The sequence below is a fragment of the Globicephala melas genome, chromosome 1, assembly GCF_963455315.2.
Source record: "Globicephala melas chromosome 1, mGloMel1.2, whole genome shotgun sequence".
NCBI classification, from domain to species: domain Eukaryota; kingdom Metazoa; phylum Chordata; class Mammalia; order Artiodactyla; family Delphinidae; genus Globicephala; species Globicephala melas.
The window spans coordinates 159,719,191-159,743,252 of NC_083314.1; the positions used below are offsets into that span (position 1 = coordinate 159,719,191).

At 44.5% G+C, this 24,062-nt stretch overlaps 1 protein-coding gene across 2 annotated transcripts in view; it reads left to right on the forward strand.

Moving 5' to 3' along the window:
* Window positions 1–24,062, forward strand: part of KIAA0319L (KIAA0319 like) — a 109,525-nt gene that overhangs the window by 79,633 nt on the left and 5,830 nt on the right. For both annotated transcript variants that reach the window (XM_030869523.2, XM_030869514.2), the window contains exons 9-20: window positions 494–626; window positions 3,670–3,898; window positions 5,752–5,875; window positions 6,585–6,717; window positions 8,469–8,617; window positions 10,035–10,186; window positions 10,554–10,692; window positions 12,236–12,395; window positions 17,838–17,980; window positions 18,829–18,951; window positions 19,683–19,773; window positions 22,261–22,352. In XM_030869523.2, the coding sequence (XP_030725383.1) occupies window positions 494–626; window positions 3,670–3,898; window positions 5,752–5,875; window positions 6,585–6,717; window positions 8,469–8,617; window positions 10,035–10,186; window positions 10,554–10,692; window positions 12,236–12,395; window positions 17,838–17,980; window positions 18,829–18,951; window positions 19,683–19,773; window positions 22,261–22,352 (1,668 nt within the window). The remainder of the gene's footprint in view (window positions 1–493; window positions 627–3,669; window positions 3,899–5,751; window positions 5,876–6,584; window positions 6,718–8,468; window positions 8,618–10,034; window positions 10,187–10,553; window positions 10,693–12,235; window positions 12,396–17,837; window positions 17,981–18,828; window positions 18,952–19,682; window positions 19,774–22,260; window positions 22,353–24,062) is intronic.

Consider the following 24,062-nt stretch of genomic DNA (forward strand, 5'->3'; position numbering starts at 1 on the left):
TTTTCCCAAATTGCTCCTTATAGAGGTTGTATCAATTTATGCTTCCACCATGACTTATGAGGGGGCCTCTTTCCCCACACTTTTTACCCACATAATGTGTTGTGAAACTTTGGTGTTTACCAATTTGAGAGGTTAAAAAATGCTATCTCAAGTGTAATTTAAATTTGCATTTCTTTTTTAAGTGAGGTTGAATATCTTTTCATGTGTTTAAGACCTTTTGATTCTCCTTTTTTTATACATATACTTAATACAGTAGCGTTTTAACCAGAGGTTGCCTGTGTTGGAGTCCTTGGAAAACTACGCAGTGGAATATTCATAGAGAGGCAGAATGACCCAATAATCCGAGGGAAGAAACACTCTGGGGAGATAGTCTGTAATTTCATGAAGTTTTCCTAGCCTCAAATCTCTGGGTAGTTGCCCTGGTTTGTATAAACTGGGTAAGTGCTAAGACCCAGTGCTCTCATGCTGTAACTGATATTTCTTTATGGTCAAGAAAGCACGGATGATGATAAGATCGTCCAGTACCATTGGGAAGAACTTAAGGGACCTCTGAGAGAAGAGAAGATTTCTGAAGATACGGCCATATTAAAACTAAGTAAGCTCGTCCCTGGGAACTACACTTTCAGGTAAATTTGGATCCTTCAAGTTTACCATAGGCCATTTTTTTCCCCTTATGGGTTTTACATTCTTATAGGAGTCACTCTGACAGATATCAAATTCCCTGTAGAGTTGGCTGATAATATAGTCTTTGGTTCCACTGGTTCTTTGAGCCATGTTGTAACTGTGGTCACAATAGTGATAACTTTTTAGGGCAAAGGTTCTTGCATAATAGATCAGGATCCACACAGCTAATCCTTCTCAGAGCCTTATTTGGCATATATCCAAACCTTTTTTTAGAATTTCTGTCATTAAGTGAAAGGGCCCATCTTCCTTTGTCTTTTCTCAAGAAAAATCTAGAAGGAATCTACTCTCATCTCTCCCCTTTGGGAAATGCTTCCTCAACTTAGGATATATCAAAATCTTTACTTTTGACTTAGTGGTTTATTTGAATATGATTTGTAGCATCTTTCTCTGTTGGGGCTTTTCAGAGAATTTGATTCAAAGATAGTTCTTTTGGGAACTAGTGTTGATATACTAGACTGTGATTAATGAGTATGAGGCTGACCCTAGAGTAATCCTCCTTATATTTGCATTATTCACTGTAGGCTACGAAGCACTCGTACGTGAGTGTCACGCAAACACCATATGTACACTATACCATCCTCATTTTACATCTGAGAAAAATGAGGCTTGGTGTATTTACTAACTTCTCTGAGGTCACACAGCTAGAGCTGAAATGCAGATTTTCTAATCCCCAAGTCAGGACTCATTCCACTCTGCTCCTTGACTTGGCCTATATGTATTTTGTTTATGCTTCCTTGAATGCCCTTCTCAATCTGTTGGGACTCCGCCTATCTTTAAGAACCTCCTCAGTTTTCTGTGAGGCTCTCTGAGATCCCTCCAGAGAGGAGAGGGTATGTCCCTCCATTTTCCCTGTTGCACTCAGTGCCTCTATGTGGTGCCTGCCATGGTGCAACGGCTTGTTCGTGGGTATCTGTTTTCCCCACTGGATCTGAGATTAACCACGTTTTAGACACTACCAGAGACGCAGCAAGGAATGTCCTAGCACAGCACCTACCATACAAATAAATATACAAGTTCTGACTCTCACTGACTCAAGACTTCAAGTGAATGAAGGGTAGCTGCTATTACAACAAGGTAGGAGCCTTCTCACTGAGTTAAAATGGAAATGTGACTTGGTTTTCGCCTTGGATTTCTAATATAGGAATTTTAACATTTATGGAATTTAGCCTGGGCGATGTTCATCCTTTTTGAAATAGTAACAATAATAGCTACTGCTTCTTGAACATTTTCTGTGTTAAGTACTGTTCTGAGCTCTTTGCACGCAGTAGCTCATTTAACCCTTGTACCTGGTATTATAATGGCTCTTATTTTACAGATTAGGAAATATTGTCACAGAGAGGTTAAGTAACTTGCCCAAGGTCACACAGGTTGTCTGATTCCAGAGTCTGAGCTTTTAACCACAATGTTAACCTAGAGTGTTTTGGGTGAATGGGATATTGGGTGCAGTTCTCTTTTTCTAAGCCTCAGTCCATGAAATGATGGGATTGGGTTTGATTAGCATTAAGGTCCAATCTGTTTGATTGCACTTACCTTTTCCTCTCCCCCGCTTTTACACAGCAGTGGCCTCTTTCCCCAGCCCTGTGGTCAGCTGCTGTTTGGTTCCAGAACTTTTGTGTGCAAGCCAGGGACTGTCTGAGGTGAAAATCAGCGTAATGGGCAGCTGCCATTTTCCCATCTGTCTATAACTTGCTTTTGTTCTGAAATAGGAGACAAATAAGACATGTTTAAAAAAAAAAAAAAAACTGAAAACAGAGAAACTGGAAAGAGAGGAAAACTTCTGTGGATTTTTCTTTTTCAGATGTTTGCTGATTCGCACATGTGTGTGTGTCTGATGTTTTTGTGTTCTTTTTCTAAAAGCTGTAATATCAGAAGTCCCCTTAAGATCATAGGTAAAAAGTGAGATTGTGGGTTAAAAACCCCACAGATGTCTGGCTCTTTCTGCGGCTGGTTGTGAGATTTAAACAAACGACATGTCTTTTATATGCTTTTCCTCTTTCTGTCAGCAAAATGGAAGCAGCCCAAACCTCCTTGCTTGCTTATGCTCACATTTTGAGGTGGCAAGAGAAGCTTTAGGCTGTTCAGCTGGAAGGCATCATTTAGGTAGAAGCCTGCTCTTACAAATGAACATTTTTTTTTTTCTCTTGCAAATTCTCTTTCACACTGGCACAAACTGTGGGACGCTTGCGTAGGAGAATTCATTTCCATCTCAGGCTTCTATCTTATTGGAGCTAGCCCCCCTGGTCCATCCTAGAGGCTGTCTGCCCAGGAAGTCCATTCTTGTGCTGTGTACACAGCCAAAACAGGATGATGGGAGGAGAGCCTGCTGCAGTCAGAGCTTGCTTTATTTAGTGTAGCGTCTTTGAACCCCATAGGAATAGTGGCCAGGGATTATTGCTTCTTAAGACTTGGTTCTGGGCTTTGGAGTCAGAGAACTGGGCTTGCATGTTGGCTCACTATTTAGCTCTGGGCAGGTTTCTTACCTCTCTAAGGCTTCTATAATAGTGAGGTTGATGATACCTATTCTATATGATTGTTGTGAGGGCCAGATCAGACAATGCTTGTAAAGGTACCAGCCACAGACACTTGCAGGCAGCAGAGTGAAATGGTGCTGGAGATACACTATCTAGATTTCGATCCTGACTCCACTGTTTTCAAGCTTTCAAGCTTGGGCAAGTTACTTTACCTCTTTTTGCCTCGGTCGCCTCATATGTATAAGGAGTAAAATGGGGATAGTACTTTATAGAGCTGTTGTGAGGATTGAATGAGATACAAAGTGCTTAGAACACTGCCTGGCACACAGTAAACCCTCAGTCGGTGTTAGCTTCTCGTATTAGTCTAACTTTCCAAAAAGAATGCGTTAGAATTGGTTACCGATTGGTAATCCTGCCACATTGGTATTTTTTAGCCTTGATTTTCAGTTCTTCCATGTTTATTCCTCTTTCTTTAAGACCATCCCTGATTGCATTCCTCTCTCTTTCCTGATAGCTTGACTGTAGTAGACTCTGATGGAGCTACCAACTCTACCACTGCAAGCCTGACAGTGAACAAGGCTGTGGATTACCCCCCTGTGGCCAATGCAGGCCCCAACCAAGTGATCACCCTGCCCCAAAACTCCATCACCCTCTTTGGGAATCAGAGCACTGATGATCACGGCATCACCAGCTATGAGTGGTCACTCAGCCCAAACAGCAAAGGGAAAGTGATGGAGATGCAGGTAGGAGGGAATAGTTTCTGTCTTTTCTCGCCCAGGGAATTAGAGCTGCTGGACTGGGTCACCCATCCAAGGCTTATATCTCTCCATCTTAATAACCAAAGTCAGATTAGTGAATAGAACATTTGAATTTTTTAAAAAATCTAGAAAGATGAAGGGGCCTTTAGTTAACACATTAGCAAAAACTTTATCTTAAATGTTTAGTATTAGAGGAAAAGACTGGTAGCTGCTCTAGGATAATTTCAGGGAGTAAAATTCTTTAGAAGCTACAAGGGTGCAAATTTTTTTTTTAATACAGCAGAGGACAATTTATTGATTTATTTTTAACAGTCGTGAGTTACAATATTACATAACCCTTCCATGGACTCTTTACAGCAACCGTCTCCTTTTCAAAAGTCTCTTTTTTCCCAGACATTCCGTCCAAAGGATGAATGGTCTTCTTGCACCCAGTGCCATCCAAATGTTCAAGTCAAAAATATTTTTGTTCTTTACATTTAGTTCTTTTATTTTTTTGTCTGCTAAAAATAGCATTGCAAGTTTTGGCTTCTTTTGACATAAAAATTACAATCGTGCAAAACGCTAACAATGAAGCATTGATCAGAATTCAGGCAGGTTGTCCAATCTGAATGCTTTAGATGCTGCAGCATTTTCCTTTCTGTTTTTCTCAAATAAACAAAACTAACAAACAAAACCCACAAACCCTTGCTATGTTAGAAACACCTTGTATCGAGCCCCCCATGGTCTCCGGCCACCGGCGGGTGACATGCTCGGAGCTGGCTGGATGACATAATGACAAATTTATGCAGCAGCAACATTTGGAAACTGTAGTTAAAGCTCAAGACGGCTCTCAACTCTCAATTCTGTGTTTAGGATTTACGGCTGGCAGAGGCAAACAGAGGTTTTCTCTGAGTTTTCAGTTGGTTAATGGGCCATAGGCCTTTTTCTACTTGCAGCAAGATATTTCCATAATTTTTATCGGAGTGTAGTTGCTTTAAAATGTGTTAGTTTCTGCTGAAGGGTGCAGATCTTGGTGAGCTCTATTACAAATTGGAGGAGATTGCCTGACTAGATGGTGAGCATCTTCTCTCTGGAGATATTTAAGAAGAGACTAGATCTGTCACCAGGTAGGTAACGTAAGTAAATGAAGAAAACTGGATGGGGACTGTGGCAAACCAGAGGGCGTAAGCCCTGACCAAAGGGGTCAGCAGCCCTCCAGTCAGGCTGGTTGTTGCCACGCTGGAGTATCGTCCCAGTGTTGCTAGGTCCTCCAGCTTTTCAAGACAAGACAGAAACCTAGACTTCTATGTGAAATTTTCCAACTTTTAAGAACCCTAAGGCCAAATAAAATGTCTGCAAGGTGTTAGGTTAGGTTTCTCCACTGCTGCAGAATCTGTACAGACCTGTAAGGGCACACACAGCATTACAAAGCATCTTGAGTCGTTGCTGCCATGTTTATCGAGGCAGCTTTGTTAGGGTCACGCTGTGTAGCTTCAGTAGGAAGAACATCGTTTTGTAAATTGTGTTATTTTACTATATGTTAATGGTTTTCTTTCTGCTTGGGTCATAGAAATGGATCTTGATTATCTCTGCACATTTTCCTGTACTCGTCTACCTTGTGAGAGCTCTGACTTTATTTGAAACTGTTGCTGTGTCAGAGGGTTATTTCCTTGAAGGGTGAAACTTTTAACAAGATGTCCCACAGTGTCTGATTGAGCATTCAGTAATTATGTTGAATTGGGAGGTAATGGCCCACTACCAACCTAGGTTTAGAAAACTGGGTAAATCATTTAGACCAGAGTAGGACTTCTTGTATGATGTGATTCCGGGAGTCCACTTGTCTGTATTTATATATCCAGGGTGTTAGAACACCGACCCTGCAGCTCTCTGCCATGCAAGAAGGAGATTATACTTACCAACTCACAGTGACTGACACAATAGGACAGCAGGCCACCGCTCAAGTGACTGTTATTGTGCAGCCTGGTAAGTTCTAACCTTGTGGTGCAGGCTCTTCTGTTGGCTGGTCCCTTGACCCTTGGGGGGAGAAGAGGGCTTGGGTTCTGAGCTCCATGAGGGTGGAAGTGGGAGTTACCAATCCACCAAGCCCCTGGCAGCTGCTCTTGTCCATTCCCCTAGTGCTTTCTTCATAGCTAGAGAGAAGGAGTATTTCACAACCTCGCTTGTGCCCTTGCTCTTGGCGAGTTATTGTGCCTTCAAGGGGAGCTAGCAGATAGAGTCTCTGCCAGCCCAAATCTTACCATGTCCTATTTTTTTTTTGGCTGGGGCTTGCAGGATCTCACTTCCCCGACCAGGGATTGAACCTGAGCCACAGCAGTGAAAGCGCCGAATCCTAACCACTAGACCACCAGGGAACTCCTCCCACCATGTCCTTTAAGGGCCACCTTAAAGCCCACTTCCTCAAGAAAGCCCTACCTTATCTTTCAGACCCTCTCATTTGAACTCCTATAGCATTATACTTCAATCCATGTTCTTTCAGAGTTGTTTTATACGTTTCAGTCTCATATTCTTCATGCGAACTCCCTGACCATACCCTTACCTCACACAGTATCTGACAGTTCTATGAGTGGAGAGGCAGAGTCCTTGAGGCTTCCAGAACATATGTCCCAATTGGTTCCTCTCCTTTCCCAGCTGGACTGCCTGCTTTTGAGCTCCCAAGTCTCTTGTCTTCTAGAAAACAACAAGCCTCCACAGGCAGATGCAGGTCCAGATAAAGAGCTGACTCTTCCCATGGATAGCACAACCCTGGATGGCAGCAAAAGCTCAGATGATCAGAAAATTACCTCATATCTCTGGGAAAAAACACAGTGAGTATTGACACAAAATCCTTATGTATGCAAGGGCTCCAGACCTTTGAAGAGCAAGGTTTTATTTGCTTTTAAGAGTTTACTTTCTCTTATTAGCTTATCCAAGGGGGATTACTGAGAAAGAAATGTTTGCAATCCCAAACTTCAACTCTAAGAAAACTATAATTTTTGTAAGAAGGAAAAAAAGAATGCTTACCATTAGCTGTCCCCAGGTAGTACTTTGTGGTTCTGGTGCTTTTACAGGTACAATCCATTTGCTGAAATGCATAGTTTAATTACACTTGAGAGGCAGGATGGAAGGGGTAATGGAGCAGAAAAATACTGTTGCTCAAAATTAACTGGGTAAGGCTGTCAGGGGGGATGGGACAGAGCAGCTCTTAAGGGGAATTGAAAATTCATCTCCAAAATGAAAGCATTACTCTGTTATTGTTTCCTTGTAGATACCATATACCATTTATGTTAGCCAGAGGCCAAAGGCAATAACCAAAACAATACTAATTAAATTGGAATTACCTAATCGAACCATTCCTGGTTCTCACAGTTTCTTTCAGCTCCTTTAAACCATAACAAATGGAACTCAGATTATATGCAGGATCCCACAGGAAGCAATCCCAAGGAAGAGTTAAAAGCATTCCCAATTTCCAAAGGTAGCAACCATAGGACAGACTGGGTTTTTTGTTTTTGCTTTTGTTTTTGACTAGGATGTTAGAGATGGGTGGGCAGGGGCTGTAATTTGACTTGTAAAAGCACTTGACTTACGATTAGTGAGTTGGATTCTAGAAATGATTTTCCTTAGCTTTCGTTTCTATCTTTTGGAGAACCTAATTTTCCTCAACCCAGCATGTTTTAATTATAACTGTTTATTGAAGATACAGCAGATAAACCTTTTAGTTGAGTTTTATTAGTGTTTACAGCAGAAATAATCCTTAGCATAGCTTCTTGGAGGAGAATCTGTTTCAAGGGGGGCTGCTAGGGTCAGGGTTATACATTTAAACAGCAAAACAAAACAGAGCAAAACCTAGGAGTCTACAGGTTTCTCTGGTTGTCCTGCAGTGTTAAGGAAAGCTCTGAGGCATTTTGACCCTTGAACAGAAGGGCTGTCTGGTATATGTGCAGTGTTGTGCCTACATGCTGGCTCAGAGCTCGTTCACCTGCAGTGTGAGGCCACAGGGGAGAAGGAAAGATATAGGGCATCCTGGTTCCTCTGGCCCCTGTCCAGGAGCTGGAGGGAGTTTTGCCTGTAGAACTGCTAAGAAGAGGATGGTTTTTCCCTGAGAGTTCCTCTATAGCCTTGGCCCATTTCCTTTCCCTGACTTTTCAGCAAGAGGGAGTTTGGCATGTGACTAAGAAATGCATTTTGCTTCTTTTCTGGCAAGAACTGAACCAACCACTGGGCCAGAAATGCTTTTCAGAAACATCACTCTTAAATCATTCTTTTGATCAGAGACCTGCTCAGAGCACTTTCTTCCTTTTATTGGAGCAGCAAAGAGTTTGAATGTTCTAGAAGCTCTTACAAAGGATAAGGCTAGATGTGTTTGAAAGCTGGTGAATGGAATTTTCTGATCAGCAGGTAGCATGTATTTTGGGGCCAAATGGCACTCTGTCCAAATGGAATATTTTTAAACATGCCCTCTCAAGGTGTGAGAAACAGTAGTTCATGTCTTAGCTGAGGCAATAATTGTCTGCTCCTGCGGGGACAGGAGAGCAGTAGACAGGTACAATTCCACCCTCTGGTTTCTCTCTTTGTCCAGGGGACCTGACGGGGTACAGCTTGAGAATGCTAACAGCAGTGTCGCCACTGTGACTGGGCTGCAAGTGGGAACCTACGTGTTCACCTTGACCGTCAAGGATGAGAGGAACCTGCAAAGCCAGAGCTCTGTGAATGTCATTGTCAAAGAAGGTACCTCACTGCCTTGGGTTGGTGCAGCAGCCTCTGGGCCAGATAACTGAAGAATGCATCATCTCTTGTTTGGTTGCAGAAACTGATTAGAGACAAAGTAGGGAAGGAAGTTAGAGGTTAGGGTAGCTCTTAGTTGCTTTTCTACAACAGCCTTTGAGTGAGCGACTTTTAAGGTGAATTTTAACTTCTTGCTTTCCCTCCCTTCCTTCTCAGTTGAATAGGGAGAGAATTAAGGTTTTTTTCCTTTGTATTTTTTTAAAAATAAATAAATTAATTTATTTTTGGCTGCCATGCGTCTTCGTTGCTGCGTGCGGGCTTTCTCTAGTTGTGGCCAGCGGGGGCTACTCTTCGTTGCAGTGCGTGGGCTTCTCACTGCTGTGGCTTCTCTTGCTGCGGAGCACAGGCTCTTGGCACGCGGGCTTCAGTAGTTGTGGCACTCGGGCTCAGTAGTTTTGGGTCGCAGGCTCTAGAGCACAGGCTCAGTAGTTGTGGCGCACGGGTTTAGTTGCTCTGTGGCATGTGAGATCTTCTCGGACCAGGGCTCGAACCCACGTCCCCTGCATTGGTAGGCGGATTCTTAACCACTGCGCCACCAGGGAAGCCCTGCATTTTTATTTTGCCTCTGCTGCTGGGGTTTCTATGACTCTCCTGCTAGCTACAGTGACACCTGCTGTCAGACCTTAGAATGACTGCCCTGCACTGGAGCTTCCCATGCTCATCCTAGGAGCCTGCACGCTGAGGCCAACTTGAGCAAAAGTGGATTGGCCTTGCTCTGGTTTGCAGGCACAGTGATCAGTGATGGTCTTAGGAGAGGTCTATAAGCTGATGGTAGGAAAAACTATCAGATATGCAGGGGATCCCCAAACACAGTATACTGAACTCAGTGAGTAGAGAGCACACACTGAGTAAACAAAGCTGCAGGTGGGGCCCAGAATAAGAAAAGTGTCTCTCTTCTTTTTCTCTATTAAAGTGCTAAGGAAGAAGTCAAGAAAGATGTTCAGAGAATAACATTTTCAGCCATATTTTGAAGATAATTTGTGGTATCAGCTGATGAAACCTGAACTTCAGGGCTTTAATCCACTTTAGGCCTTCGTTTCCAATCATCATATATCCCCAAGCAGAGAAATGGATTCCTTTGCGGGAGGCTGCTATGAGAATGCAAGAGGAAACTATACTTGTCCCCTCTACTGTACTGGTGTCAGGGGAACATTTCTCTGGGTGGGAATGGAGCCTCAGGACCTGTGGCACTGGTGGCGTTAGCTCTACACTGTTAGTTGTTGGCATGGGCATGGATAAGCACTTAAAACAGTTCTCCATTTAAGATAATTTTGAAGTTTAATTTCCTTATAAGCATCACGAGAAGCATTTCTTCTTTTTCTGAATGTTACATTTTTTCCCATGGTTTCTCTTTGTTTAGAAATGAACAAACCACCTATAGCCAAGATAACTGGGAATGTGGTAATTACCTTGCCCACAGACACGGCAGAGCTGGACGGCTCCAAGTCCTCAGATGACAAGGGAATAGTCAGCTACCTCTGGACTCGAGACGAGGGGAGCCCAGCTGCAGGGGTGAGTGTGCCAGCAGCTGGAGAGCTACACAGGTCATGGTGGTGCGGTGAGGAGAGGAGACTGGGCTAAACACTCCAGTACCTGTTTTAACCAAGCGGTCTCTTATGTCAAACCTGGATTGTGCTCTGAAATCCAGGGAGGTCAGATGACTTGCTTAGGGTCACCCCTCAAGCTAGTGTGGAACAGAATGTGATTCTTTTCCCTGATCCTGGTTGCTGTGGGCTGTAGTGCCATCACAGAGCAGGAACTGCCCCGAGTCAAAGCCGTCTAGCCCAGAGGGGACTTCGTTATGACAGACACAACAGCTGACTCCACGGAAGGAGTGTGGTTCTGTTCTGCCGTATAGCCATGTCGTCCAACCCCACAGGAGGTGTTAAATCACTCTGACCACCGCCCTGTCCTCTTTCTTTCCAACCTGGTTGAGGGAACCTACGCCTTTCACCTGAAAGTGACTGATGCGAAGGGTGAGAGTGACACAGACCGGACCACTGTGGAGGTGAAACCTGGTGAGTTCACTTACTGAGGAGTCGGGGTGGAATTGCTGGATCAGCCTAGCAGGGCCTCGATCTTGAGACCCTTCCCCCAGCATGGACAGAGCCAGATGGCATATCCAGCTTTAAAAAAATCTAGAAGCCCCAAGCTAAGAACTCCTTAGAGACTTTCTGTTCCAACAAGACCTCTCCTACCCACGCAGAAATATGGACCTCCCCCTACTTAGCTCAGATGGAGAAACAGAAACTCAGAGAGGGCAGGGCTTGCTCAGCTTCACACAGCAGTTGTGTCAGAGCCAGGCCTTTGGGCCCCTACTCCAGCACTTTCTCCTCTGTGTGTGACTGATGAGAGAGGGCCCAGGGTGCTTTGGGAATCTGAGCACAGGAATAACTTGAGTCGTGGTGTCTCATCAGCACCCATCTGCAGAAAATGATTTATTTTTGTAAGTTGAGCCTCAGGCTTTATCTGACAACCCCCAGGGAAGGTAAAGTAACTGGCATCCTTTACATTTTTAAGATTTGCAGAAATAAAATTTCTTTCTTAAATAGAACCATGTTTTTGTTTTGTATCAAGGCTAATTTGGTAATAGGGAGGCAGTGAGTACAGGGTGGGGTAGAGCTTTATAAATTCCTGAACAACTGATGAGAAGGTATTAACTTTAAACCTACTCTTTATTATCTAGGCCAAGCTAATGTACAGATGTCTTAGACAGGAAGGGATCTTGGCAGGTCTTCCAGTCCTTGTCCTACCTCTGAAGGACAACAGCCAAGACACTATAAAGTCTCTTCTGTGTTTAAAATCAGATCACAGATAGTCTACTAATTATATAAATTAGACATCAGGACAGGCAAGTGGTGCATCCAAGTATGTGAATAGGTATTCTGAATAGTCACTCTTAACTTGGCAAGTGTAGAATAGTCTTTAGGACGTAATCAAAAGTGTAAAGCACAGTGGTCTTAGAGTTCTAGAGGTGTAAAAACATCGTCCAGCTGTGATGTTGTTTTAAGGAAATCCTTGTTTCTTGGCTGCCTGTATTTCCTTTGTGTTTATGGTTTTCAACACTGTAGGGCAGATGCATTCCCATAAGATTGTTGAGATGGAAAATTTCCCTCCCATTGTTGTAAACAAAGTACAGCAAGTTACTGAAAATCAGGTTGGATCAGGAGAGATCGCTAGCTACCTGCCGCTTGGCCTGGAGAGTTCAGCAAAGCCAACTGGGCAGAGACTTCTAAAACAAACCTTCAAGTGTTTCTCTGTTCCCCACTTCCTTCACTAAACCCCATCACTTCGGCCTGGTCCCCAGCACATGTGTGGTAATTGCCAGGTTGGTGTAGAGACCAGGAGTGCTTCTGAAGCTCTCCAAGCCAGCCCCAGATTGCTGGGGACCAGGACAAAGCAATGGGGAATTCACTATTGTGCCTTTCCATTTTGAAGGAGGGCAGTTGCATTTCTGAATGCTCTCACCACATTCTCTCCTGGGCCAAAGCACATGCACAGTGGCAGGTCTATGTTAACTCTTCTACTTCTAAAGCCATGACTGATCCACATGCTTTCCAGATCCCAGGAAAAACAACCTGGTGGAGATCATCTTGGATGTCAACGTCAGTCAGCTAACTGAGAGGCTGAAGGGGATGTTCATCCGCCAGATTGGGGTCCTCCTGGGGGTGCTGGATTCCGACATCATTGTGCAAAAGATTCAGCCGTACACGGAGCAGAGGTAGCTGGGCAATGAATGGGGGGAGAAAAGGAAAGACCAGGGGGTCCCCTGGACTTCTTGACTGAGCTGAGAAATAGTGTGGGTAGGTAGAGAAGGGTGGGCTCTCTGACCAGGAACCACTCATGGTGTTCATTTTTTTTTTTTGCGGTACACGGGCTCTCACTGTTGTGGCCTCTCCTGTTGCGGAGCACAGGCTCCGGACGCGTAGGCTCAGCGGCCATGGCTCACGGGCCCAGCCGCTCCGCAGCATGTGGGATCTTCCCGGACCGGGGCACGAACCCGTGTCTCCTGCATCGGCAGGTGGACTCTCAACCACTGCGCCACCAGGGAAGCCCAGTGTTCATTTTTTTAATGAAGAAGAAATGTACTCTTCTAGTACAGGTAAATGGGCTCTGTACTAGACACTGCAGCAGGGTGCAAGGTCAGAAGAGGCTTATGATGTTTGAAGACCATAGTCTAGTAGGGGAGGTAATCAAGTTAACATATAGCATCAGTACAGGGTGGATTTGACAGAATAAGTGCTATTGTGAGCAGATAGTGTAGGGGGTCCTCAGAGAAAGAGAACCAGGCATGGCTTTCTTGACCTAAGCAAAGCCATTTTTGGCCTAAGCCATTTTGTGATCTAAGCCTGGCCACAGTACTTGCCCTTGAACAGGTCTCGGTAATGAATGATCTTAAGGGGAAAAAAAGAAGTCAGGAACAGGGAGTTCCCTGGTGGCTTAGTGGTTAGGATTCCAGGCTTTCACTGCCTTGGCCTGGGTTCAATCCCTGGTCGGGGAACTGAGGTCCCACGAGCCGCATGGTGTGGCCAAAACAAAACAAAAAGGAATGCAGGAACAAATGACTCTTTTCAGGCAAGAGAAGTAACAATAGCAAAAATAGTAAATCAGTTGTAAAGACTCCCAGTTCTGTTTCAGTGGTAAAGGTAGCCTGAAGTACTTGACAACCAGATCAACTGGAACCTAAGGAATGATGATATCGACCTTTTCTGACCCTCATGACCCTCAGCTAAAGCTTGGACTCTGTTGACTTTTGTCCCAATTCTGTGCTGAATTCTCCTCTGCTCAAGCCCCTTCACGAATATGCACGTACCCTGAGCTTAAAGCTTCCGCAGTTTTGCTGCTCACGGAGACACTGCTTTGAGAAAGATCCCGGTGTTCTCCTTACTTGCCACAAGTGATAAAAGTCTTCCTTCTCCTCGTTCTTGACTTGGCTGTGTCTTTTGGCTCAACACCACGTAGAGAACCCAGTTTTCAGGTAACACAATCATGGAGACACAGGCAAGGGCGATTAATTCTTCCAGGAGGGTTGAGGTAGTCCAAAGATTTTCCAGAAGTAAAACTTGCCCTGATGAAGCATAGAAGGACTAGGAGGAAATTCAGAATAGGGGAACAGCATGAGCAATGGTCCTGTGGTATGAAAGTACGGAGTTTCCTCTGGAAGAAGTCTTTGGGTTCAGAGCATTTGCCGGGCCCTAGGATATGGGGGACAATAAGGCTGGCTCTGTAGACTGAGAGCAGTCATAAGCAAGCCAAGCAGTTTAGTGTTAATACTTCGGATAGGAGGACTCAAGTTAGTTGGTTTTATATGTGTGAATTTTTTGTTTTGTTTTGTTTTTGAAGCAAGGATATTAGATTTTTTTTTTTCCTTAGGGAGATAGGTAGTGTGGAGGCTAGACTAAAATAGGGAGAGATCAGGACATCCCTTGCAGTCCATTTGTTAAGACACCGCGCTTCCACTGCAGGGAGTGCAGGTTCAATCCCTGGTCTTGGGAACTAAGATCCCGCATGGCACACAGAGGGGAACTAAGATCCCACAGGCTGCACGGCTCGGCCAAAAAAAAAACAGTAGGGAGAGACCAAAGGCTGGGAGACCAATCAGGACGCTTTTGGACTAGTCTAGTAAAAAAGGTGATAACACCTGAATTGAGGTAGTGGTGGTGGAAATGGCAGAAGAGAAGAGGAAATTAAAAGAAATTCAGAGGTAAATCAGTAGGACTCGGTGACCTTTGGGGAATGAAGGTGAGTGAGCCATCAAGTATGAGGATTTTTGCTTGGATGCCTAGATAGATGGTGAATGCCATTAACTGAGATTAGGGATCCAGTTTCAAAGAAAAGATAATGAGTTCAGTTCTGACTGTTGAATTTGGCGTATCTTATGGGTTACATAGGGACAGGTAGCAGCACATATAGGCTGGAACTTGAGGTGGAAGGGAAGGCCTGAGATAGGGAGTCACTACATACAGGCAGGCTTTAAGGCCATGAGGATGGATGAGTCGCACTGGGAGAGTGTCAAGAGGGTTGAGGAGAGAGCTCTGGAGAACGTCAATATTTAAGGGGGAGGCAAGGAAAGAAGGGACAGCAAAGGAAACTAAGAAACAGCCGTCAGAGAGATGCGAGGAAAACCAGGTGGGAGCTGTCTGCTGGAAGTTAAGGGACAAGCTGGCAGTAAGGGGCGCTGCCAAAGGATTCAGGTGCTATAGAGACAGGTGTGGTGAGCACGCAAAACAGGCTTTTGGGTTTCTAATTAGTAAGATCATCAGAACTATAGTGAGATCATTTTACTTAGATGCTGGGAGAAAATTTTTTTCATAGTTTGAGGATGCAGAGGTGGTAAGTATAATGCCTCTTTGAAGAGGCTGGTGTTGAAAACAGTATGGGAGACAAGCTCAGAAGAACACCTTTTAAAGATAGGAAATACTTGAACATTTTTATAGACTGAGGGGAAGGTGCAGAGGAAAGGTAGATGGTGGAGATTGGGGAGGCGGGTTATAAATGGAGGTAGGTCTGGGGCGCTGGCTGTGGGCAGAGCAGGAGACCACTTTCCCTGGAGGCAGGAGGAAAGGAGAGAAGATGTGCTATTATGGGTGAATTTAGAAGTAGAGAAGGATGAAATTTGAGAGTATTGGTACCAACGTCCTGTTTTTTCTCTGAAACTGGAGGCAAGGCCATCTGCTTTGAGAAGGTGAGAAGGAGGTGGGCAGTCTGAGGAAAGTGGTAAAGGTTGAGAACAGCAGCTCCAGGAAAGGATGCTGGCTTTGAGCAATATTGGAGTCTCAACCAAGGTTAGAGACATGAGGTGAGAGTAGCGATTCCCAACTCCAGCTGCATAATAGTATCACCTGGAGCTTTTATGAACATATCATTACCCAAGCCTCACCCCCACATGATTATGATTATGATTATGATTCATTTGGTCTGGAGTGAGGTCTGGGCACCTAAAATTTTAAAACTCCCCAGGTGAATCTAATATGCAGTCAGGGTTCAGTGGGTCAGAGACAGCATGATGATTAGGACTTTCTTTTTAACCTCTGCTCAGCAGCCTGGGAATAGGAAAAGGGAAGGTGGCTGCTGGGATCCATCAAGCTGGTGGGAATTGGCTGGGACAAAGCAGTGGAAGACACTAGCGAGAGTGCGGGTAAGAGCATTGCGGAAGGGTTTGCTTGCGTACTTGCCGTCACTGCCTCTGGGACACGAGGAAGAGAGACGCATCACAGTGACTCTGGGTTTCTGGCTTGGCCTAGATTGGCTTAGCTGAGGAATTCAGGAGGAGGATATGATTGCAGGGAGATAGTGTATTACAATGGGAAGGAGCATGGGCCTTACACCAGGCAGTCCTGGCTTCTGAGCCCTGCTCTGTTAGTGGCAGCTTTGCGACAGTGGGCAGATTCTTGCACCTCTCCGAACCCGTTCTTCACTTATAAAAACGCTAGCACCCATGTTATAGGGTTGCTGAAGGTTACATAAGATAATGTTTGTGTAGTCTCTAACACATAATGAGTTAGTGATTATTATAGGTTTATTTTGGAACATGTTGGATTTGAGATGCCTGTGGATGATCTGGTATAGATACTCTAGCAAGCATTTGCAGATACAGATTTGGTCACTCAGGAGGGACATAGGGAGAGGAGACAAAGATTTGAGGGTTATTTGTATATAGATAGAAATTGAAACTGTAAGCATGAATTAGGTAACTAGGAGAAAATATGAGAAGTGACCACAGATTTCTTTAAATTAATTTTTATTGAAGTATAGTTGCTTTACAATGTTGTGTTAGTTTCTGCTGTACAGCAAAGTGAAGCAGTTATACAAATACATATATCCACTCTTTTTTGGATTTCCTTCCCATTTAGGTCACCACAGAACAGTAGAGTTCCCTGTGCTATATAGTAGGTTCTCATTAGTTATCTATTTTATGTATAGTAGTATATGTATGAGAAATGACCACAAATCTTTTATGGAAGAGGTTTGTTTCTTGATTCTGGAGTTTATAATACCCCATCGTTAGCCTCACTATGCAGCAAGCGTTGAAAAGGCTTTAGGACAGGGCTTCCCAAACTTTCATGTCAGTTCACCCGGAGAAAATGATGCTGTTTATATGGCACTTGGGGATAAATAGACAGTTATACTGGAAGCAGCTGGTCCAGGGCCTCTGGGATACCCAGGTCCCACCCAGCCACCCTGTGTGCTGTGGGGATCAATACCTGGGGCTCACCTATAAACCCAGTGTGACCCACTGATTGGGAAAGTTCAGTTTGTGAGACTAACACGGAGTCACGAAGCAGGCTGCCAAAAATGGAGGCCAAGGCAGAGAGAACAGATTTTGTGCCACCCAGAAGTGAGTTCAGACATGGTCTACCTTGGACAGAAGTTGACGGTCAGAAAACAAACAGATTCTGGGCCTAGAATAACATAATCTTGCACTGGCCACACCATTGTGTGGGGTCTTTATTGTTGCTGTCATAGTAATGATCGTTTTGGCTATGTTTTGACCTACGGATAATGCTTTGATGCTGTCCAACAATTTATATTTTACAAAGCACTGTGGTTTGTCTCATAGATAACCCAGGCACAAACCCAACAGCACCACACACTTAGCTGTTAAAAGGCTGGCAGGGCTTCCCTGGTGGCACAGTGGTTGAGGGTCTGCCTGCCGATGCGGGGGACGCGGGTTCGTGCCCCGGTCCGGGAGGATCCCCCGTGCCGTGGAGTGGCTGCGCCCGTGAGCCATGGCTGCTGAGCCTGCGCGTCCGGAGCCGGTTGCTCCGCGGCGGGAGGGGCTGACAGCAGGGATGTACCCATAACCAAATCCCCATTTTTCTGGCCTCCAGTTAGCTTTTGGAATAGGTCTTCTTGTTAGTTGGGGCAGCTTAGGCCTTTTCTAAAAACATAGGCTTTAGAGTCAGACATATCAGTTGGGATCTGGCTCTGCCATAATTAACTGTGTGACCTTGGGCAAGTTACTTAACCCCTCTGAGCCCCAGTGTTGTCCTCTGTAGAATGGAGATGATGCTGATAACCCCTTTCTCACGGGCTTCCTGTGAGTGAATGTGTATAACACTTAGCACAGGGTCTGGCACAAACAGAAGGTACTTAGCAAATGATAGCTGCTGCTATCGTGTTGACAACTTCAGCTCGTTCATACTGTTCCATGTCTCTGCAGCACCAAGATGGTATTTTTTGTTCAAAATGAGCCTCCTCACCAGATCTTCAAAGGCCATGAGGTGGCAGTGATGCTCAAGAGTGAGCTGCGGAAGCAAAAGGCAGACTTTCTGATATTCAGAGCCCTGGAAATCAATACTGTCAGTGAGTAATTCTGGGAAGTTGGGAATGAGAGTCCACCCAGTGTCCACAGCTCACCTGTCAGTCTCTTCTGTCCTTGGGCTTCATTTCCTCTTCTCTGGGAACAAGGAGATAATCACTTTCCTCAACTACCGTTTTTTCTTGAAAGAGTCTCCACTCATTGCAGAGCTTCTTAACCTTCCATGGGCCCCTGAGATAGCATTCAGAGGGGCTGTGAGTTTGAATGGGAAAAAAATTACATCTTTATTTTCACAAACCTCTAACTGAAATTTATTGTTTTCCTCAATCATGAAGGTAGGCAAGAAACTACAGTTAGTATTAACAGAACATGTGACTTTAAGGCAATAGAAATCTCAGATAATTTTGTATCATACTACATAATGAAATAGCATTTTTACTCATCACCACTTCAAAATTATGACAGTTGTTAGACACACTTCTAGATCTTGTTACTTAATAATTTAATAAAGACGCACATATTATTTTAAAGTTCTGTATTCTTAAATACTTCAAAAACATGTATAGTATAATTGCCTTCCTTTGTAATACTATGTTTTATTTCGGCAGTTATTCAGAGAAGGGGGTCTGTGGGACATGAAAGATTAAGAACTGCTGATATGGAGAAACAGCAAGTAAAAACAGTCTGGAGCCTTTCTAACTGCTCCAGTTTTATCCATGATGATAATAATGGGCACTGTGTCCAGCTATAAAGGTTCTTGGGGCAGGTCTCCAGGAAATGTCGTCACAGGCCATTGAGCAGGGGATCCCTTCGTATCTTCATGGGCACTGGAATTTGGTCAACCCCCGGCTCTGACGCCCCTTGACTTTTTTCCCTTTCCTGCTACTTTCAGCATGCCAGTTGAACTGTTCGGACCATGGCCACTGTGATTCATTCACCAAACGCTGTATCTGTGACCCTTTTTGGATGGAGAATTTCATCAAGGTGCAGCTGAGGGATGGAGATAGCAACTGTGGTGAGTTTTCTGCTTGGAACTGTGCCAGCTGGTTTGGCGTTGAGTGTGGCTCTGAGTTGAGTGGGTGGGTGTTGGTGTTTCCAAGGCAGATGAGCAACGAGGAGAAGAACTTTGTGTATTTTCTGTTTGCAGAGGACGTTTACTTCCTTCCTCCACACTTGCTCAAGGTTAGAGGAAAGCTCTGAAGCAGTTTTTTGTTTTTGTTTTTGTTTTTGTTTGGCCTCCCAGCACAGCTTGCGGGATCTTAGTTGCTTAGTTCCCCGACCATGGATTGAACCTGGGCCCTGGCAGTGAAAGCGCCGAGTCCTAACCACTGGACTGCCAGGGAACTCCCCTGAAGCAGTTGTTTAAGAAGAAACAAGCTTAAATCAGACCAACTACAAAATGCAGCCTAAATCAGACGAGCCGCAAGGCCTCCTGTCTTTTTGGAGTGCCTGTGTACTCTGGCCCCAGGGAAGCCCGTAGGTTTCCATTCCCCCCTTTCCCTCTGTTAAAGCTCCTTACAGCCTGCCCCACTTCCCCAGGATCTCAGAGCACCAGCTAGAAAACAGGGGCAATTCATAAGGTTTAAAGTTTCAGCTGCCTTTAACTCCAAGGTCTCACCTTCCCTGGGCAGCCCGAGGGGCCTTCTTGTTTACAGAGCGAAGCCATCTCCTACCCAAGGTGGGCAGCCCAGACCTCCCTTCTAGCCTCTTTTTTCACTGCCCTTAATATTTTGTTTCTCTTGGCAGAGTGGAGCGTGTTATATGTTATCATTGCTTCCTTTGTCATTGTTGTTGCCTTGGGAATCCTCTCCTGGACTGTAATCTGTTGTTGTAAGAGGTAAGATGGACTTTCCCTGGAAATTTGTTCGTGCTTCTAATTACATATTTATTCATTAGAGAGGTATCTGGCACCTTCTGTATTGAGGGCGCTGAGTCCTGGGTTTCTTCCCTTCCCATTGCTGTTACATGCCATGGCCCACCCACGGCATGCACAGAAAAGTTCTCCTTACCTCTGACACTCCTGAGGGCAGAAGCACACTCCTGTAGGCTGAGTGGCTGTCACTGCAGTGATTTGCCACCTGGAAAACGTGGCTGTGGCTGGAGTGGGAGTGGGAGGGCCTGGGGTGTGGACCTGGCTCTTATCTCTAGGGTGTGTGGCCTTTAATACTCCACACCTCAGCCTCACCACCTTAGCACATGGGTTCTTTTTTTTGTAAATTGGGGTATAGTTGCTTTACATTGTTGTGTTAGTTTCTGCTGTACAGCAAAGTGAATCAACTTTATGAATACATATACCCCCTCTTTTCTGGATTTCCTTCCTGTTTAGGTCACCACAGAGCATTAAGTAAAGTTCCCTGTGCTGTACAGCAGGTTCTCATTAGTTATCTATTTTATACATATTAGTGTATATATGTCGATCCCAATCTCCCAATTCATCCCACCACTCCTTTCCCCCCTTGGTGTCCATATGTTTGTTCTCTACGTCTGTGTCTCTGTTTCTGCCTTGCAAACAGGTTCATCTGTACCATTTTTCTAAATTCCACATATGTGCGTTAATATACGATATTTGTTTTTCTCTTTCTGACTTACCTCACTCTGTATGACAGTCTCTAGGTCCATCCACATCTCTACAAATGACCCAGTTTGGTTCCTTTTTATGGCTGAGTAATATTCCATTGTATATATGTACCACATCTTCTTTATCCATTCATCTGTCGTTGGACATTTAGGTTGCTTCCATGACCTGGCTATTGTAAATAGAGCTGCAATGAACATTGGAATGCCTGTGTCTTTTTGAATTATGGTTTTCTCAGGGTATATGCCCAGTAGTGGGATTGCTGGGTTGTGTGGTAATTCTATTTTTAGTTTTTTAAGGAACCTCCATACTGTTTTCCATAGTGGCTGTATCAATTTACATTCCCACCAACAGTGCAAGAGGGATCCCTTTCTCCACACCCTCTCCAGAATTTGTTGTTTGTAGATTTTCTGATGATGCCCATTCTGACTGGTGTGAGGTGATACCTCATTGTAGTTTTGATTTGCATTTCTCTAATGACTAGTGATGTTGAGCATCTTTTCATGTGCTTCTTGGCCATCTGTATGTCTTCTTTGGAGAAATGTCTATTTAGGTCTTCTGCCCATTTTTTTGATTGGGTTTTTTTTTTTTTTTTTTTTGATATTGAGCTGCATGAGCCGTTTGTGTATTTTGGAGATTAATCCTTTGTCCGTTGCTCCATTTGCAAATATTTTCTCCCATTCTGAGGGTTGTCTTTTTGTCTTGTTTATGGTTTCCTTTGCTGTGCAAAAGCTTTTAAGTTTCATTAGGTCCCATCTGTTTATTTTTGTTTTCATTTTCATTACTTTGGGAGGTGGGTCAAAAAAGATCTTGCTGTGATTTATGTCCAAGAGTGTTCTTCCTATGTTTTTCTCTAAGAGTTTTGTAGTGTCTGGTCTTACATTTAGGTGTTTAATCCATTTTGAGTTTATTTTTGTGTATGGTGTTAGGGAGTGTTCTGATTTCATTCTTTTACATGTAGCTGTGGCACATGGGTTCTTAATTTGTTTGCCTTCTTTCAGTTTGGGATTCTCATGTGTATATGTTTTTATGTAATTGTAGACTTAGGTTAGTCGTGATTAAGTCTTTCAGGTTTTTTCATTTAGTCTTCCTATCTAGTCTTATAATATTTAATGGTAACATTTATTGTGTTTTTAATTATTAATAATAAGTATCATTTCTATGTTTACTGTGTACCAAGCAAAAATGTATAAAATGTGTATAACATTTTATACATTTTATAGGTAATATCTTTTTTAATATGCATAACAACCTTTTCTCAGGAAAATGACATTTTCCATGGACACACAGTTAATAAGTGGCAGAACTGAGATTCAACCTGCAATATAATCTCACAATAAAACTTAGAAAATTAAAAGAATTTTTTAAAATTCCCACCAGCCTAAGACAACCACCATTAACAAGGTTTTGCTGGTTTAATGCTTTCCTCCACCCTATACCCTTCCAGCATAGGAGCGTCATTTTATTTACATTTTTAACCCATCTATCCTTCCTTCATTACCACTGTGGAGTGGTGAGTCCATGATAAAATGATAATGTTTCCTTTACCTTTTCCCAAATCGGTGAGGACTATTTGAATAACAGATCCCAGTTGCTGCCTTTCCCAGCTGAGAAACAAGGAGAAGCATCCCTTCCTTTAAGCAGCGTCCCCCAAGGCAGGGCCCTGCCTGCAGTCTGGCTGCCGCCCCATGGTGGGCTACCTGCGCCTCACACAGAACCTCTTCCTGAGTGGGGGATTGTGTTTTTCAGACAAAAAGGAAAACCGAAGAGGAAAAGCAAGTACAGGATCCTGGATGCCACGGATCAGGAAAGCCTGGAACTGAAGCCAACGTCCCGAGCAGGTAGTGGCCCCGGGAACTGGGAACCGGGGGTGTCTAGGTTGGTGCGCTCTCCCTGAAGAGCCACCACCATCACAGTCCCTCCTAAGTGTGTTTTTGTTGGCGGCTCTTTGTGCTGGAAAAGCATCTTGTCCCGTCCCTGATGAGGGCTCAGGGTTGGCTTTGCCTACTGAACAAGCTCGGACCCCAGGGCTCACTTCTTAGTGGTCCTTTGACTGTGCCGAGGGGCTCAGCCCCTTGCTTTCCTTTGCCTGCTCGTTCCCCTCAGGGTTCCTGCCTGGAGTTCAGCTTTTCAAGGTGTCCCTGTAGTCAGGCTCAGGGACCTTGGTCTCTTATTCCTGATCAGTCTGTCCTTTCTGGGCAGACAAGGTAAGGCCACGAAGAGATCAAAGCCAGCGTCTGCCAGCTGGCCTCCTTGCCGCCAGCCATCCTCTCCCATCTTCCTCTCTCCAGTATTTGTCAGGTAGATCCACAGGCTCCATCATTGTCTCAGAGCAGGTGGAGGGCAGCTCCCCTGCTGGCTCCAGGTGCACTGCGCTCATCTGTCAGAGAATTTCCAGCTGCACAAGCATTAAGACGGCTTTCAGTGATGGGGCTCGGAGGGCCAGGGTGGGTAGCAGGCCCTCCGTCCTTGTCTGGACTAGGTCATTGGTGAGGTTCCCATTCATCATGGACGCCACACGACAGGCCTCATCTCTTTAGGGGAGCTGGACTCTATATAGAGCTATTCCTAAACACTCTGCTAGTAGAACTATTTTTATACAAAGTATTTATTAAACATCTCTCATGCTTAAAGCTTCGTATTAGGAGAGGCTGTAAGGGGACTATAGAGAGTTCTAAACCGTAGGCTCTGCCCTCAGAATTTCACTGTAGTGAGGGAGAAGACATATGAGAAGAGAATAAATGCTCATAGGCAGCCTGGGCTCTGTCAGCACCCAGGCAGCTTGGTTAGGGAACACTGTGGGGCGGTGCCTGGAGGCTGGGGCCTAGCGAACCACAGAAGCGCAGCCAGAGCGCACACAGGATACTGAGGATGAGGCCTCGAGGGGAGAACGTTGTACAGCACCGTCCACAGGGTAGCCAAGGTTGTGTTTATGTTGCTGTGGCAAGGCTTTTCCCCTCCTTGAAGTCATTCGCGACTTACTTTTGGTCTGGTAGACATGGCCCTGGTGAGCTTACATCACTGTGCTTTTCTGAGATCCTCCTCCTTGCTGGTATCTCTCTTTTCTAAACAAATTTTGTTGGTTCATATTTCTGTCCAGAAAGCACTTTCTCGTCCTTCCCTTAACCTGCCAATTAAAGTCGTGCTTATCTTTCTCCCACATGTCTGTTTTGGCATTTCTCTCACTGTATTATATCCGTTATGTTATTGTTTGTCCGCTTACTAGGTAGGGACTGTACCTTATTCATTTGTAAATATGGATTAATACCACTGTGTACCAGGCCCTGTGCCAGATACTGGTTATATTACAGTGAACTAAACAGAAAGACGTTGCTCTCGTGTAGTTTATGTCGGGCCGACATTAAACAAACAAGTTCACAAATATACAAAATGTGATAATGGAAGTCTTTATAAAGAATAACACTTAAGCTGAGACCCAAGGGATGACGAGAAGGAGAGTAAGGCACGTGAAGACTCTGGGAAATAGGACTGCAGGCAAAGCTGGTGACGGCCCAGCTGCTGGAATGAGCAGAGGGGATTTGAAGAAGACA